The sequence below is a fragment of the Geotrypetes seraphini genome, chromosome 8 (genome assembly GCF_902459505.1).
Source record: "Geotrypetes seraphini chromosome 8, aGeoSer1.1, whole genome shotgun sequence".
NCBI classification, from domain to species: domain Eukaryota; kingdom Metazoa; phylum Chordata; class Amphibia; order Gymnophiona; family Dermophiidae; genus Geotrypetes; species Geotrypetes seraphini.
Window position 1 is genome coordinate 83,209,981 of NC_047091.1, and position 16,491 is coordinate 83,226,471.

The window sequence follows — 16,491 nt, forward strand, 5'->3', positions numbered from 1 at the left end:
GCAACTGAATGCCTCCAGAACGAAATTCCATTGGATACACAAAGGACTGCACCCGCCCCACTCTACTCAGAATCAACTACCATAACTGCAAAAGATCAAGCAAGCATCTTAGGGATATTCTCAACTCCAACCATATCTCTCAGATGGTCTCTACCTCATTCTAATACCTGTGACAATTCTGGAAAATAAGGAACTACTCAGAATCTGACCACCCAATTTTCTCTATGCCTTCTTCCTCTCCTGCATGGACTACTGCAACACACTATTCAATGGTCTCACAGCAAAGAATATACACTATCTCCAATGCATACAAAACACAGCAATCAGACTTCTAAAGAGCCTACACACCCATGATCCTGTCTCCCAGGCACTATCATCGACCAACTGGGTACCCATAGCCAAATGCTGCATCTTTAAAGGCTTAATGCTAGCGTATACATCCCTGCACAACATGGCACCAGGCTATATGTCAACCAAACTTCCTATCAGGGATCTCAAAGTTCCTCCTTGAGGGCCGCAATCCAGTTGGGTTTTCAGGATTTTCCCAATGAATATGCATTGAAAGCAGTGCATGCACATTGATCTCATGCATATTCATTGGGGAAATCCTGAAAACCCGATTGGATTGCGGCCCTCAAGGAGGGACTTTTGAGACCCCTGCTCCATATGTACCAAACAGACCACTCTGCTCCCAGGAAGAAACATACCTCCAAACACCCCCTGGTGGTGTGCTTCAGCTGCAGAATGCCTGATGATCCTACTTCCATTTTGTACCATACAACTGGAACCAACTACCCCCACAGATCAGATCCCTTGAAGGGCTCCTGAATGTTAGGAAAGCAATAAAAACACACCTCTTCACCTAATCCCTTCCTACTATCCTATATTTAAAAAAAAAAATTATACTGGAACTAGACCCACTATATATGTCATATGACAAACACACTGGATTGTAGGCATGACATACTGTAACCCCGTTCTGATTATGTATGTTAAAAATTATAACTCATTTTGACTGTATATTAGATATGTTAATCTGTACCCCGTTCTGAGTTTGTTGGGGAGAAAAGGATAGAAAACAAAATAAATAAACAGATATTAATATACTGTTTCTTACTGGACTAACAATCCATATGCTGGTAACTTTGTAACCACTCAAGTATATAAGGTAGACCTTTTATTTAATTGGCCTAAGTTATATTCAGAGCTGTTTAACCTCATGCTCTACCTACCTATGCAGGCTCCCCGTTTGCCCTAAACTGTCCGAGTCTCTTTACATTTTAAGTATAAAATTTAATAAAAGAAAAGAAGATGACTTATGCAATCAGCATTGATATTGGTTTTATAACTCCCAGTGCATTATTTAACACGTACTTTGGTGGGAAAGCACGGTTAACTAGCTGTGCAGCAAGCCTTTCAAGTCTCTGCATTTGCTCTCTGCCCAGGCTGATGCAGCAAGGCTCACACTAATCTACTGACCTGTAAGCGGTCTGGCCGCGTATGTTGGTCACCATACAAGTGCATCACTTGACAGCTGATGCTGCTGGCCCATGCACATTTTAGTGCGACCTTGCTGCTTCAACACAGGCAAAGAGCAAGTGCGCCAGCGCAGAATTTGGACGTTTTTGGAGGACCCTGGGTAGGTACTGCTACCGGTACTACTAATAGCTCTACTGAGTGTATGCAGTACTGTATACGTTAGATGATGGTACTTTCTCTGTCCTAGTAGGTTTACTATCTTTGGACTGGGTGCAATGAAGGGTTAAGTGACTTGCCCAATGTCGCAAAGAGCTGCAGTGGGACTAGAATCTAGTTTCTCTGGATCTCAGGCTTTTTGCACTAACCATTAGCTGCTCCACGTGAACCCCACAGGAACCATTTCCAACCCCATGGGAGTCCCAACAACCCTGTTCTTGCACAGCTCTCGCCATCCAACTTCTCTTTAACGAGTGCCCGCAACAGACCTCTCTACCATCCCGCCCTCCTTTGACGCAACGTTTTTCAATCCATCAACGTCCCGCCCTCCTTAACGCAACTTCCTGTTTCCAGCAAGGGGAAAAGTAAGAGGGAGAGAAGTTAAGTAGGTGGTAGATCAGTGGAGACGGAAAACGGGGTGGGGGTGACTTTAACAGTAGGATTAACTGGGGAAAAGTATCGGATCTTCGACAGTGAGGATAGGGAGGGAGACACGTTGGACCAGGAAGAATGAAAGAAAAGGAAGAGACCACAGGGAGGGGGAGACTGCTTTCCGAATGCGTGTGAACCTAGGGAGGGTGGGCTTGGCGTGGGGGAGTGTGAAGACAGCAGAATGCGTGTGGTCTTTGCATGGGTAGAGACCAGGTGATTCTGGTGATATTTTATCAGTTTACAGAGTTAAAATCACATAAAGTTTGGGGGTTCTCTTGTTGACTCCTTGCCCAAGCCTCTTCTTGGTGATAGTAGTGTGTATGGCATTTTGCTCTTACTTGGCAGCGTGGTCCCCTGTGCGCAATGGCAGATCGTGAGGAGCGACGGTTTGTGGAGATCCCACGGGAATCTGTAAAGCTGATGGCAGAGAGCGCAGGGGTAGAGCTGAGCGATGATGTGGCTGCAATGCTTGCAGAAGATGTGTGCTACCGGCTGAGAGAAGCCACTCAGGTAATAAACAGCAACTTGAGTATTCCCACACACTCTCCTTCTCATTATCATATGCTGTTTCATTTTTGATTCATTAATAGTTTCTCAGGAGACTGCCAAGGGTATGCTTGAGGGATTTGGGACCGTGTGCATTGTTGTAGGATGTTACTTGTTTAGTCCAATAAGGGCTGAAAAGTGGGACCCTGAGCAAAAAACACACTGTCCTATATTCAACATTCACATGCCATTTACTGTGTGGGGTGAATATTGGGCAAATAGTTATTTAATGCATATGGTTATCCTTAAGAATCTAGAACTTCTTGGTATTCTGTGTGTCTCTTTGTCCATGTCTTATTCTTATTTCATGCTTCTTGGTTTAGAACAGTTCCCAGTTTCTTAAGCATGCCAAGCGCAGAAGACTGACTGTGGAAGATTTCAACAGAGCCCTAAGGTGGAGCAATGTTGAGGTGAGTGGGAAAGTTGAAGGGTGAGATTGCAATGTTGATGAAGGACCTTGATATTTTCTTTTTGCGATTTTCATTGTAGGCAGTATGTGGATATGGTTCCCCAGATCCTCTTCCATTCCGAGCTCTCAAGGAGGCAGAATTGTACTTTATAGAGGAACGAGAAGTAAACCTGGTTGAGCTGGCACTGGCCACTAACATTCCTAAGGGCTGTGCAGAAACTGCAGTACGAGGTGAATGTTATACTTTGGTGGCAGCAGTGTGAGATTGATATATTTCAGTACCATCATGAAGGAAGCAGGGTCAGAGCCAGGGTCCATTAAACCCAATATAATGTCTGACAAGGCTAATCCAAGTTACTAGAAGGTACCGTATATACTCGAATATAAACCGGGATTTGGGGGCCAACAAATTGGTCTCAAAATGTGGGTCCTGGTTTATATTCGGGCCAGCGCCCCCCACCCCAGACTTATTGCAGGCCTCAGCCGGGCTGTGCACCTGTCCCTCGCCCTGCCCTGTCCATCGTACCTCCTTTGCTGTTGGAATCCCTGGTGGTCCAGAGGTGTAGTGGGCAGGAGTGAGCATTCCGCTTTCCTGCCCCGTTGCTAACTCGGTCGGTCACTGCCGCAAGTTCTGGCTTCAGCCGCTGAGCGGTACCGAGCAGGAGCGTGCTTTGGCACTGCTGCGTGACACTAAGTGTCTTCCTGAATGGCTCCCGCATTCTCCTGGCACATAGCGCGCTCCTGCTCAGTATCGCTCAGCAGCTGAAGCCAGAACTTGTGACAGCGACTGACCAGGTTAGCAGTGAGGCAGGAGCATGGAAAGCTCGCTCCTGCCCGCTACACCTCTGGACCACCAGGGATTTCAGCGGCAGAGGAGGTATGATGGGGAGGGAGGGGGGACAGGGTGCAGAGCCTGGCAGGGAGGGGGCTTTGTGCAGTGCCTGACAGAAAAGGGAGGGGAAGGGAGCTAGATGCAGAGTCTGACATGGGAGGGAAGGAGCTCTGGATGTAGATCCTGGCAGGGCACTTGAATATTAAGCGGCCCACCATATATTCGAATCAACCATTTTTCCTCCTTTTTAGGGGGGGGAAATGGGGGTATCGACTTATATTCAAGTATGTACGGTAACTGGCAAGTTTTAATGGCAAGAGATCTAATTCTTGTTGCTCACATTCAGTAGTAAGATGTGACAATTCCCCAAGCTATATACTTAATAATTGTAAATGGAGTAGTCCTCTAGAAACTTACATGTTTATGCTATTAACTTTCATTGCATCTTCCAGCAACAAATTTCACAACTTGTGTGTTGAGTGAAAAAAACTTTCTATTTTGTTGTAAATGTTTATGGTGTTTTCCTTAGTTCTTGCACTATTTGAAAGATTAATCATTCCTTGTTCCAAAGCACTCATGGTTTTATAAATTTCTTATCATATCTCTTCTGCAAACTGAAGAGCTTTTCTTTATAGAGGAACTATTCCATATTCTGTATAATTTTTAGTTGACCTTCATTACTTTTTCTAGTTTTACTACATCTTTTTTGAAATGGAATTACCAGAGCATAATACGGTATTCTGTTACATCCATTCCGGAGTCAGAAAGCCATACATTTTTCCCTTGCTCCTCCTATTTAGGAGAGGAACACAGAGCCCCCTACAGTTTTTATTTCTGCAAGTGAACCATGCAGAAATGCTTCTGATCTGCTCTGTTGTTTTTAGGGGTTTTTTTTGCTTAACTTTGTCCCTTTTGGAGGCTTCAGGGCCTTGAGACCCCTTTTGGAGGGGATTTCTGCCTGGGAAAGGAAGCAATTTTCATGGTGAAAGACTGCAAGCTTTGGGTAGACCTGTGGAGCCAGCGTTCCTGAAATTGTCAGAGGCTTAAGCGCAGGCTGTTTGTGCTCTGAGTAAGAGCCCTTGGTATATCAGGGCACAGGTTGCGTTTTCCCGCCTCCAATCCCAGTGCAAAGTTCTGAGGGTGTTGGAGGTTTTTGTCGGGGTCCATCCAACTGGCAGCCCAAAGATCCTGAAGAGTGGACTGTTGGAAGAAAAATTGAGGCAGAAATTCCTTTCCTTTCACTTCAGCTGCACAGACAGATCTGACAGGCTAGCACTCTGGAGACTCTGACCCCACTACAGGCAGTCCCCGGTTTAAGAACGCCCAACTTAAGTCAAACTCATACTTACAAACCAGGGTCCTGCTTCTCCCTTCCTGTGTCAATGCATCCCTTCCTGTGTCAAGGCATCCCTTCCTCCTCCTCCCTTCCTGTGTCAACACATCCTTTCCATGTTCTGATGCGCCCCTTGTCATCTTTCCCTCCGTTCTGCATCCCAAATTCATACCTCCCACGGGTGTTTACTTCCTCTAGCTGGCTCTCTCCTCCCAGTGGCACTTCTCTTCGCGAAGCCACAGCTGCTGGTTCCAGTATGAGGTTTGCGGCTGACCCGGAAGCCTTCCCTCACGTCAGAGGGAAGGCATCTGGGCGAGCCGCGTGCAGGAACCAGTGATTTCACAAAGAGACGTACCACTGGGAGGAGAAGCTGGCCAGAGGAGGTAAACGCCCACGGGAGTCAACGAAGGGTCAGGCTGCCAGGTCAGCCGCATGCAGGAACCGTGGCCGGCTTTGCAACGCGAACTGCGAGGAGGGAGCCTGCCAGAGGAGGTAAATGATCAAGGGAGGCACATATTTGGGACTCAGAAAAGAGGGAAAGACTACAAGGGGCACGTTGGGACATTGAAGGGAGGAGGGGGGTCATATTTGGTCAGGAAGGGAGGAGAAAGGGGTGCATTGGCACAGGAAGGGGGGTTGCATTGACACAGAAGGAAGGGAGCATAAATTTCAGATGAAGGAAAGAAGGAAGAAAGGAGGGAGGGAGCATGAACTTGGGAGATAGGATGGAACAATGGAGGGAGTGAGGGAAAGAGATGCTGAGGTGGGGGAGGGGATAGAAAGGGAGAATTGTTGGGCTTGGGTGTCTTGAGTGAGAGAGAAAGAGAGACAGTGCACATGGATAAATGAAGAAAGGTGAATTGTTGGGCATAAGGAAGGAGAAAAATATTGAATGTGGTGGGAGAGACGTGAGGTATAGATGCATGGGGAAGAGATGAGAGGGAGAAATGTTGGATGTGGTGGTGGAGAGGGAACAGTGGGATAGATGAAGAACAAAAGCAAATGTAAACCTATCTTTTCTTTCTATTTAAACTGCAGTACTTTTTTATGAGGACTGTTTCTTTAATGTTTTTATAGACTGTGTACTGTACAGGATCTGAGTTACATACAAATTCAACTTAAAAACGGTTTAACAAACGGAACTTATTCTTAACCTGGAGACTGCCTGTACTTCCTATGGGAAAATCGGGGGGGGGGGGGTGTCTAAAGTCTTGGTTTTTAGCAGTTTCTAGGGGTAAGGTTCATATCCCCCACCTCCAAACACCTATTTCAGCATTTCTCTTTTTTTTTTTTAAATCATCTCCATGGGCTGGTTTTTGCACAAATTTACTGGCCAGAAGAGCTATTCAGATTTGTTGGTGTGTACGCTTCTGAGAGCCAAGAAACCTGTCATGTTTGCAGAATATGCCAAGGTGGGGGATTCCTTCCAACACTGGTGTCACAAGAAGAAGCTGGACCCTGTCACGGCCTTGGTATCATCAATGTTGTCCTTTCTTCAAGAAGGCTTGGACATAGGGCTGGTGGTTTCTTTTTTGAAGGTTCAAGTGGCTGGAATTTCCTGTTTCAGAGCCAAGGGATATTGTCAGACTCTTTAAGAGGTGCCCTGAGGTTTAGGCCTCTGATTTGCCAGCCCTGTCCTTCCCAGAATCTTAACATGGTACTGGAGTGGCTCTCACAGCCTCCATTCAAGCTCTTACTGAAGGCTATGCTCATGGATCTGACCATCAAGACGGTCTTTCTGGTAGCCATTACTTCTGCTAGACGTGTGTCACAATTGCAGGTCTTGTCTGTCAATTGCAGACATATGTCACAATTGCAGGGATCCTTACCTCCATATCACAGATGAGAGGGTATCCTTGTGGACTGTCCCTTTTTTCTTGCCAAAGGTGGTTCCTACATTCCATATCAATCAGGAGGTGTTCGGCTTCTGGCTTTCCAGCCCTCTGGTTCTAAAAAGGACAAAGTCTTGAAGGTGCTGGATATCCGGAGGATTATCTTTTGTTGCCTGGAAGTTACAAATGATTTTCGTCTCTTAGATCATCTCTTCATCTTGACAAATCTAGCAAAGAAAGGAGGCTGGCTTTCAAGGCTACCATTTCAATATGAATTAGGTCAGCTATTTCATCCTCCTACATTGTCTGCGGAAAGCAGCCACTTTTCACTCTTCGAGCACATTTAACTAGAGGAATTGCCTCTTCTTGGGCTGAATCTAGAACAATCCCACTGGATGAGATTTGTTGAGCGGTGACTTGGTAATCTCTTCACACATTCACCAAGTTCTATAGAGTGGATGTGGCAGCTCGGGAGGACTTCTCGTTTGGAGTTTCTGTTTTACGGGCAGGCTTATCTCTCCCAGAGTTTTGGTTCAGCATACCATCCCTTTTGCACTGGAAAAAGAGATTAGGTTCTTACCTTGATAATATATTTTCCAGTAGATAGGGATGATATGCTGAATTCCCCGCCCATCTGTGTCGATGCACCTGCCTGGACTATTGGTTACCTGAAGGCTGTGTCTCTGAACCTTTTGCCAGCTGTCATTACTTTGAAGAAATTGTATATATTTAGTTCTATAGGGGTTTTCCCCTGAGTCTTACAGTTCCTCGTGGATTATTTGTTTATAAGGGTTAACTTTGTTCCCTTCCTTTCTTTGGCATGTTTGTGAGCTCTGTGTTTGTTTGTATTTGCAGATCAAGTTCCTGTTGGGGGGATGGGTTCTCCTCCTGTTCTCTTCTGTAGGGCTGTTGCCAGCTTTGGAACTAACTGACTGGGGGCAGCAGAGAAGAGAAAGAAATCCTGCAACGGATTTGTGGGAGTGGTTCAGCAATACCATACCTATCTACTGGGAAAGATATTATCAAGATAAGAACCTAATCTCTTTTTGTAGGGATAATTGATTATTTAATCTTACTCTTTTCTCCTTTTTAATTGGTTTCCAATCCACAATACATCATCACCTCTTATGAGTTTAATTTTTGAGAAGTTTCTCACAAGGGAATTCATTAAAAATTTTATGAATTTTCAAGTACATTGTATCAGCTGGCTCACTCTTCTCCACGTGCTCAATTACACTTTTGAAGAGAGGCACAAACTCACTTTGCTAAATCCATGCCATCTCTTCCCTATTAAGTGACGTTAACCTTTGGCCAGTAATCTTGCCCTTAACAATAGCTTTTATGTCTGTGCAAGCTTTTACTTTGATGTCTGTGCAAGGTCTCTGTGGTATTCCTTTGTTGGTGTGAACATGGGTATCGTACTCTGGAAATATTGTCCGTCACACTCTTCTTTTTTTTTTTTTTTTGTCATTTTGCAGTTCACGTTTCATATCTAGATGGAAAGGGAAATCTGGAATCTCAAGGCTCTGGTAAGAATTCAGTTCCTTCTATAGCAAGATGCTGTGCTGGGTGTCTCAAGTATCCCTGTCCAAACTTGCTTCTCCTCTTTGTGCTCTATTGCAGTTCCCAGCGCTGTTTCTATGCTGACTGATGATTTGCTTAAGTATTACCAACACGTGACTCGTGCTGTGCTGGGAGATGACCCCCAGCTCATGAAGGTGAAGGAGGAATGAGAAAGATGAGCACAGGGAAAGAGAGTAGAGAGAAAGGGCAGGAGGAAATGAAGTAGGGTTGTGGAATGTCGAGGAAGGGAAAAAGGGCATCAACAGGAAGGAGAAAAAAGTGGTGGTAGGAACAGAAAAGGGACAGTAGGAGATGGACAAGGAGGCTGAAAACTGGAGAAGGGAAGAAAGGAAATTCACATACTCCTCTGACATATCTTTTCTTCTCTCCAAGGTTGCCTTGCAGGACCTGCGTACAAACTCCAAGATAGCAGCCTTACTACCATATTTTGTATATGTCGTAAGCGGGGTGAGAGCCTAGATTCTGCCATTGACTCTGTGTTTGGGACTGTGCTTTCCCTTCTGCCTTTTTTTTTCCTTTGTGCTATTTTAATTCCATCCCTTTGGTCTTCTATCATTTCTGCATCTGGGTCTCACTACCTCCCTTACTCCTCTCTTCAGGACTCTATCCAGGGTTCTCCTCTACTCTGTATCTGGATTCTATGAAGACTAAAACCTGCTCATAAACCACTGTTTCCTTTTAGGTGAAATCTGTTAGTCACGACCTGGAGCAGCTGAACCGTCTTCTGCACATCGTGAAGAGTCTGATTCAGAATCCATTCCTCTCCCTTGGTTCCTATGTGAAAAGCCTCATTTCCAGCGTCATGTACTGTGTTCTAGAGCCACTTGCAGCTTCCATTAATCCCCTCAATGACCACTGGACCCTTAGGGATTATGCAGCCATGCTTCTGAGTCACATCTTCTGGTGAGGAACTGCTCACCCACTCCCAGAAATGGCCATACACATACAGACTGAGATACACAGCCCCGTTTCTGCTTGTACAAGTGTTTAAATACAGACTGTTTATATCTGATGCTTTTAAAGGATTATGGGAATGTCTACTTTCATTGGGGTTCAAGTGTATTTTTGTTTTTTTGCCCTGTCTCTAAGGACACATGGTGACCTGGTTAGTGGCTTGTATCATCAGATCCTCCTTTCTCTCCAGAAGGTGCTCGTGGACCCAGTGAGGCCACTGTGCTCTCACTATGGAGCCGTGCTGGGACTCCATGCTCTTGGATGGAAGGTGAGGAAACCAATGATGGAGACTTCTGATGTGAATGCCATTACTGAAGAAGCTCAACAGTTACAGATCTCTGTATCTGACTCTGTGCTTTTTGCTTACACAGGCTGTAGAATGCGTTCTATACCCCCACCTCACCACATACTGGTCAAACCTCCAAGCTGTGCTGGATGATTACTCTGTATCTAATGCCCAAGTGAAAGCAGACGGACATAAAGTATATGGAGCCATTCTGGTGAGTTTCTTTGACCTCTATCCCTTCCCTGAAGTTCAGAGCACTGCCACTGGGAGCAGAGGTAGGGCAGGGTGTAACCATGTCAGGGTCTCTGGGTGTGATGATGATAGTCTGATTAAAGCAGGATGCTGCAGCGATGGTCTGGCGATGTGACAGTGATGCAGTAAGCCTATGACAGGATGTGGCGGTACTGGGAAGAATCACTATAACAGTGTTTGACAGTGGCACAGCAGGGTGACTGTGACAATAGCAAGGTGTGATATTGTGAGAATGCAGTGATCTAGAGGTTTCACTGAAGTACTATTCACTCCAAAAGTTACATTATTCTTTTGTTATCTGGCTATATGGCAGGTGGCAGTGGAGCGGCTGCTGAAGATGAGAGCAAAGTGCCCTAGTGCAGGAAAAGATGGAATGTGCCCGGATCAGAGTCTGCTAGGGCGTTCTCCCCAACTGAGTCCTCTCCAAGATCCACAGACTGAGTTTGGTTATGGAATTGGTGGTCACTTGCAACCTCCAGGTTCTGATCTCCCCAGTGAGTCCCCATCTATCTCTCTGCCAGAGATGTATCGACAGCTCTATGACTTTTTTGGAGACAGCTTGGCTGTGCGCTTTGGCACAGGTTCTGGGCCTTGGAGCTCAGAGAGAGGCATCAGTGTTAGCACAAGAACTCCAGATGTGAAGAAGGAGCCCTTTGTTGACACAGGTCGGAAAATGCCACAACTGACAGCTCATGCCACCATCAGCCCTCGGGAAGAGGAAAGCCCTCGATCAGAGCAGAGGCCAACAGTACCCCAACTTGCCAACAGTGTAGCTCGCTCTCGTAGCACTTCTCGGCAGGGCCATCGAGCCCCTAGCATTAGGGATGTCTTCCAAAAGTCACGCTTCTCAACTAGGCCACCACAATTTAGCTTTGTCATTGCAGGGCGGCAAGTGGGGCGTCGGTGCCAAGGTCGACTGTTCCAAACAGTTTTCCCGCAGCACCATGGGCCCAGTCATGTCTCACGCTATGCCCAGAAGCTGCCTGTCATCGGCAGGACCAACAAGCCTGTGAGAAAGTGGGTGCATTCAGAGAACTCCCTGTATCTACCACTGTAACTTCAAGCTGAGTTCCTCCTTGAATGCCAGCTGTGACCACTGTAGAGCTGATCCAGTTTGGGAAAGGATCTGTTGTCCTTTGCCATTACTTCCAACTTCAGTCCAATACAGTGCCTACACTAGGCTGCATCCAGCTCTGAAATGTGCAAAGCTGGGTCAGGTTAAAGGTGACAAGAGTCCAATATTCTGTCTGGGAGAGTGACTGATTTTCATCACTAAGAACTATCTGGCAGATCTACACTAATGTTCATCTAATAATGTTAGAACAAGAGGAAACAGGGCATTGGCTCTGAAAAGGCATTGTTATATAGCTGATGGTGCTACAGCATGGGCTGGCAACTCTGTCTATCTGTTCTTGGTCCTGATCAGATGTCACATGAGTAAAATGGTGGGTGAACAAAGAGTAAAGCCAGAGCTCCTGGGGGTTAAGAGTGAAAGGATGTTATGGAGGGAAAGTGGTGTCAAGGGAATAAGGTGTGGAGAATGAAGGATGCTATCTGACACTATGTTATAATATCAGAGGAATGACAAAAAGTGGAACACATTTTTCATAAATAACAACTTTATAAAAGTGTTGAACTGTCCTCCAATCATGATAAATTTAATCCAACTTTAAAGTCGTAAGCATTACTTAACATAAGGGTGTGTTATGCAGTGGCATAGTAATAAGACAGACAACTGAATAAAGCTCCACTCTTTAAAAAACATGTAATATACTGTATCACAATCCATTTTTGAAAAAATCCAATAAAGAACTTATACAAAATAAGTAACTTTTTCCATATCTTCCTATTGCATGTATGGACTTTTCTCAAAAATAGGTCTATGCAGTATAGTAGAGTAAAAACAGAACTGGTGTAACATGTTCTTAGAAAGGGATGTCAAGGCAGTAGAGGAGCCATACTTGAGAACACCTTGAAAATGGACCTCAGGGGCCACACCAGAAACTTCCAGGTACAGGCTTGCTAGGCCCATCCAGGGGGTCTCCAACTCATTCCCTTCAGTAGAGGAAATGGATGGGGTGGACAGATCAAGGGGCCAATTCAGAAAGCTACTGTGAGCCAAAGCATATAGTTATTGTGGGGTGTACATTCATGTTATTGGTCGCACAGTGCAGAAAGAGGTTGACTAGTTATAGTTTAATTTATTTGATATACTACATTATAAAAAGAAATATCTGAGTGGTGAACAAATTTTAAAATCAATGATAAAAGATGAAGAGGGGTGGACAGGAAATTAAAGAAAGCCTAGGTTACAATATACTCATAAAAATACTGTACCAAGATACAGTAGGAGAGAAGGAAATAAAAATTCTGTTACAACTACGCCGGAGTCAGTACGATGAGTCTTGCAAAAACAAAAAAACCACACACTTTTTTTCTCTCTGTTCCACCCACTTAAGCTGAGGAGCACAGAGTCCCCTACAGTTTATTTCTGCAAGCAGACCATGCAGAAGTGCTTCTGATCTGCTCTGCTTCTCTTCTTATTTTTTCGCTTAAGCTTGACCTTTTTTTGTGACTGGTGCCTTGAGACCCCTTTTGGAGAGGATCTCTGCCTGGGAAAGGAAGCAGTTTCTGTGGAGTCAGACTGCAGCTTCACAGGGCAAGCTTCGGGTGGACCTGTGGAGCCAACCTGCTGTGCTTGGGAACTCTTCCCCTGGGAGCAAGCTTGCTTCCTGACCTTGTCAGAGGCTTAACCATAAGCAAAGGCTGTGTGCGCCCAGAGTAAGAGCCCTTAGGGTATCAGGGCATAGGCTGCTTTTTCCCACTCCTGGTCATATGGAGAGGTTCTGAGGGGGGCAGAGGTTTTGGTCAGGGTCTGTCCAACAGGCAGCCCCAAAATCCGTAAGCTTGGTGTGTCTGGAGAAAATTTGAGGCAGAAATTCCTTTCCCTTCATTGCAGCTGTAAGATAGAGCTGAAGCCCGATTAAAGCGGGTCAAGAATATAAGAAAGGAAGTCCAGGCAGTGGTGGTGAACAGCACATTTGAGTAGTTTGGATGGGAAGGGGATGGAGATGGAGCGGTAGTTTGAGGTGGATGCAGGGGTCTAGTGAGGGTTTTTTGAGGATGGATGTAACAATGGCATGTTTAAAGATCCAAGTTTATTAAAATTTTTGATAAAACGCAAATCAAGATTTCTAAGCGTTTTACAAATTGTATTAAAATAAGGGGAACACACTAGATAACAGGAACTGTAGCAGTAGAGAATGAAAGGTTGAGGATAGAGAATGACATGATGGCTGTTATCTGTGGCACGGTGGGAGAAAAAAAGTGGTCGCTGTAGGTACGGGGACAAGGCCATTCACTGTTCTGTGGAGCAGTGAATGGCTTGTCTCCGCAGTTAAGGGAGGGAATGCGCGATCCAGAATCCCTTCCCTCCTTCCTAACGATCGCCACCATCTGGACATCTCCCTTCACCTTTATGGCAATTTTTTATTTTCTCTCAACAAGCAGCCAGAGCCTTGAAGTTGTGTGTGGCTGCTGGATAGTTCTCTGATGCAACAGGAAGTTGCGTAAGAGGAGAGGTTTCCGACAGCTGCACACAACTTCAAGGCTCCAGCTGCTTGTCTCCAACACTGCCATGCCGGGGTTTTAAACAGTGCTGTCACTGTACCGGCACCCCTGGACCACCAGTCGCTGATTTTTGATACCGCTCTTAGAAAGTGGCTCGGCAGTTGTTAAGAATCTACCAGAGTGCTCATTTCAATGATGAAGAGCCCATTAGCATTTCAGTGTTGGAGACTGCTAGAAACCGCGCTAAAGACAGATAAGCCGTTTCAATAATCCCCTGCTAAAATGCCTGCAGTCCAAACCAACTGAAAACAGTTTAGCGACGGTGTTAAAGTTTTGAGAATCTGAGCCTCAGTGAGGAGGAAGGACTTATCAGGGGGTCGGTAAATAAATGGCTGAGTTTGTTCCCTAAGGATTTTACTGCTGCTCTAAGCCAGTGATTCCCAACCCTGTCCTGGAGGAACACCAGGCCAATCGGGTTTTCAGGCTAGCCCTAATGAATATGCATGAGAGAGATTTGCATATGATGGAAGTGATAGGCATGCAAATTTGCTTCATGCATATTCATTAGGGCTAGCCTGAAAACCCAATTGGCCTGGTGTTCCTCCAGGACAGGGTTGGGAACCACTGCTCTAAGCTACCTCCACCCAGGGCTGGATTAATCAATAGGCCCAGTAGGCACGTGCATAGGGCCTGGAAATGTGAAGCGGGCCCACTGAGAGGACTAACCTTGCTATTTTTTTAAACAGCAATGACAATGGGCCCCTCCGCCCCCCCCCCCCCCCCGCAGCAACGGCAACGGACTGCCCCTACGCGGGATCTGCAACACGGCCGGATCTGTTACTGGAAGATCCCGCAATGACTGCTTCTTCCGGTCCAACCCCGTCTGACAACACTTACTTGCTCCGGAAGAAGTGATGTCGGAGGGGGATGGACTGGCAGAATCAGTCATTATGGGACTTTCCTGTAATAGATTTGGCCGCGTAGCTGTTGCTGCAGGAGGGGGGCCGTTGCCATTGCAGGGGAGGGGCATTGCTGTGGAGGGGTAACCAGTTGCCGGCAGCGGGCAAAGCCGGTAGCTGCAATGTTTGGAGGGGGAGAGAGAAAGGAGCATGGCAGGGTGGTATGGAAGGGTGGTAGAAGGAGAGAAAGGAGCTAATGGAATTGGTGTGCAGGGGAAGGGGGAGAGATATAAGGGGAGAGATACTGGATGGAATTGGGGTACAAGGAAAGGGGAGAGAGACATAAGGTGGGAGGATCCTGGATGGAATTGGGTTGGAGAGAGAGAAAGGGGGCAGATGCTGATGGAAGGGGGAGGAAGGGAGAGGAGAGAGTGAATTGCCCGACCATGGGGGTGTGGGAGAGGGAAGGAGAGAGATGCCAGACCATTGGAGGAGGGAAGAGAAGATGATGGATGCTACACAAATGAGGAGGGGGAGAAGAGATGGTAGGGAGAGGCAGTCAATTTCTGGAAGAGGCACAGGACAAAAGATGAAAGGAAGAGAGTGACAAGAAGATGAGAGCAGAAACCAGAGAAGACAAAGGTAGAAAAAAAATTTATATTTATTTTTTTGCTTTAGGGGACATGCATCGCTGTTTCTGTGGTGTTGCTTCTTGGTGGTTTTATTTAACCTTTGTCTATGTATTTCTATTTTTTCCCCCATTTTACAAAACTGTAGAGCATTTTTTAGCGCTGGCCGTGGCTATAAACCATAGTACAGTTTTGTAAAAGGGGGAGAGGTTAGTTTGTGATTACATATTCCATACTAGGCGAAGGTGTTTTCTGTTTGTATGAAAGACATGTTTTTTTTGTTAGCGTTGACTAGCCTTGTTTGGCGAAATGCATCAGGCATGGTTCTTGGGAGCACCTTGAATTAACCTGATTTGAATTTCCTTATTTTTCTGTCAATCTTCTTTTGTTTCATGTTGGATTCTTCGGTGGACTGCTTGACTTGTTGTTTCGTTGCAAGTTAACATACATGGAGTGGAACGTACTAGAGGAGTTACAGATTTGGTTGTTTATACATAGTAACATAGTAGATGACGGCAGATAAAGACCCGAATGGTCCATCCAGTCTGCCCAACCTGATTCAATTTAAATTTTTTCTTCTTAGCTATTTCTGGGTAAGAATCCAAAGCTCTACCCGGTACTGTGCTTGGGTTCCAACTGCCGAAATTTGTCAAAACCTACTCCAGCCCATCTACACCCTCCCAGTCATTGAAGCCCTTTCCAGCCCATCCTCCCCCAAACGGCCATATACAGATCGTGCAAGTCTGCCCAGTATTGGCCAAAAAATATTTAATATTATTTTCTGATTCTAGATCCTCTGTGTTCATCCCACGCTTCTTTGAACATATGGGTTACAGTTGATGTAGAGTGAGGAAGTTGAGAGGCATTGTAAACTTGGTTATTAATATAGACTTATATTTCAGATAGTATTACTGCTTTACAAATATTTGAACCCTTTTATATATGCATGGAAAGGGTTCAGAGTTAAAGACCTGGGTACATAGGTGGGAAGGAAGGGGGATTTGTTCAGAGATGTTTGGGGGTTGCATAGAAGAAAAACTGCACTGGTATGCTAATCTTTGTTTTGAATTAAAAAAAAGAAATACAATTGGAAATAAGAAAACAGATAAATGGGGGCGGGACAGGTCGGGGGCAGGAGGCCCAGTGTACTTGGGTGCCTAGGGGCCTTCGAAGAATTAATCCTGGCCTGCCTCCACCGAACGTTTACTTATTTTTTTTTATGTCTTTCACAACTACAA

General features: G+C 45.6%; 1 protein-coding gene across 2 annotated transcripts; it reads left to right on the forward strand.

The window, feature by feature from the left end:
* Window positions 1-1,931: 1,931 nt before the first annotated feature.
* Window positions 1,932-11,998, forward strand: TAF6L (TATA-box binding protein associated factor 6 like). Of its 2 annotated transcripts, XM_033954818.1 has the most exons (11): window positions 1,932-2,060; window positions 2,473-2,637; window positions 2,997-3,083; window positions 3,163-3,313; window positions 8,558-8,608; window positions 8,703-8,797; window positions 9,036-9,110; window positions 9,346-9,566; window positions 9,753-9,885; window positions 9,989-10,117; window positions 10,469-11,998. In XM_033954818.1, the coding sequence occupies exons 2-11, from the start codon at window positions 2,491-2,493 to the stop codon at window positions 11,210-11,212; spliced, it is 1,833 nt and encodes a 610-aa protein (XP_033810709.1). In that variant the 5' UTR covers window positions 1,932-2,060; window positions 2,473-2,490; the 3' UTR covers window positions 11,213-11,998. The 2 variants fall into 2 exon arrangements, with proteins under 2 accessions (XP_033810709.1, XP_033810708.1); XM_033954817.1 differs by lacking the exon at window positions 1,932-2,060 and having other exon boundaries at window positions 2,208-2,637.
* Window positions 11,999-16,491: the final 4,493 nt, after the last annotated feature.

What these genes read in the sequence shown, in the direction of transcription:
- TAF6L (XM_033954818.1), top strand. Translation starts at nt 2,491, where the DNA reads ATGGCAGATCGTGAGGAGCGACGGTTTGTGGAGATCCCACGGGAATCT. An exon ending in TGCAGAAACTGCAGTACGAG is followed by an intron (nt 3,314 to 8,557) that starts GTGAATGTTATA and finishes GTCATTTTGCAG; the next exon opens with TTCACGTTTCATATCTAGAT. An exon ending in CTTCTGAGTCACATCTTCTG is followed by an intron (nt 9,567 to 9,752) that starts GTGAGGAACTGC and finishes CCTGTCTCTAAG; the next exon opens with GACACATGGTGACCTGGTTA.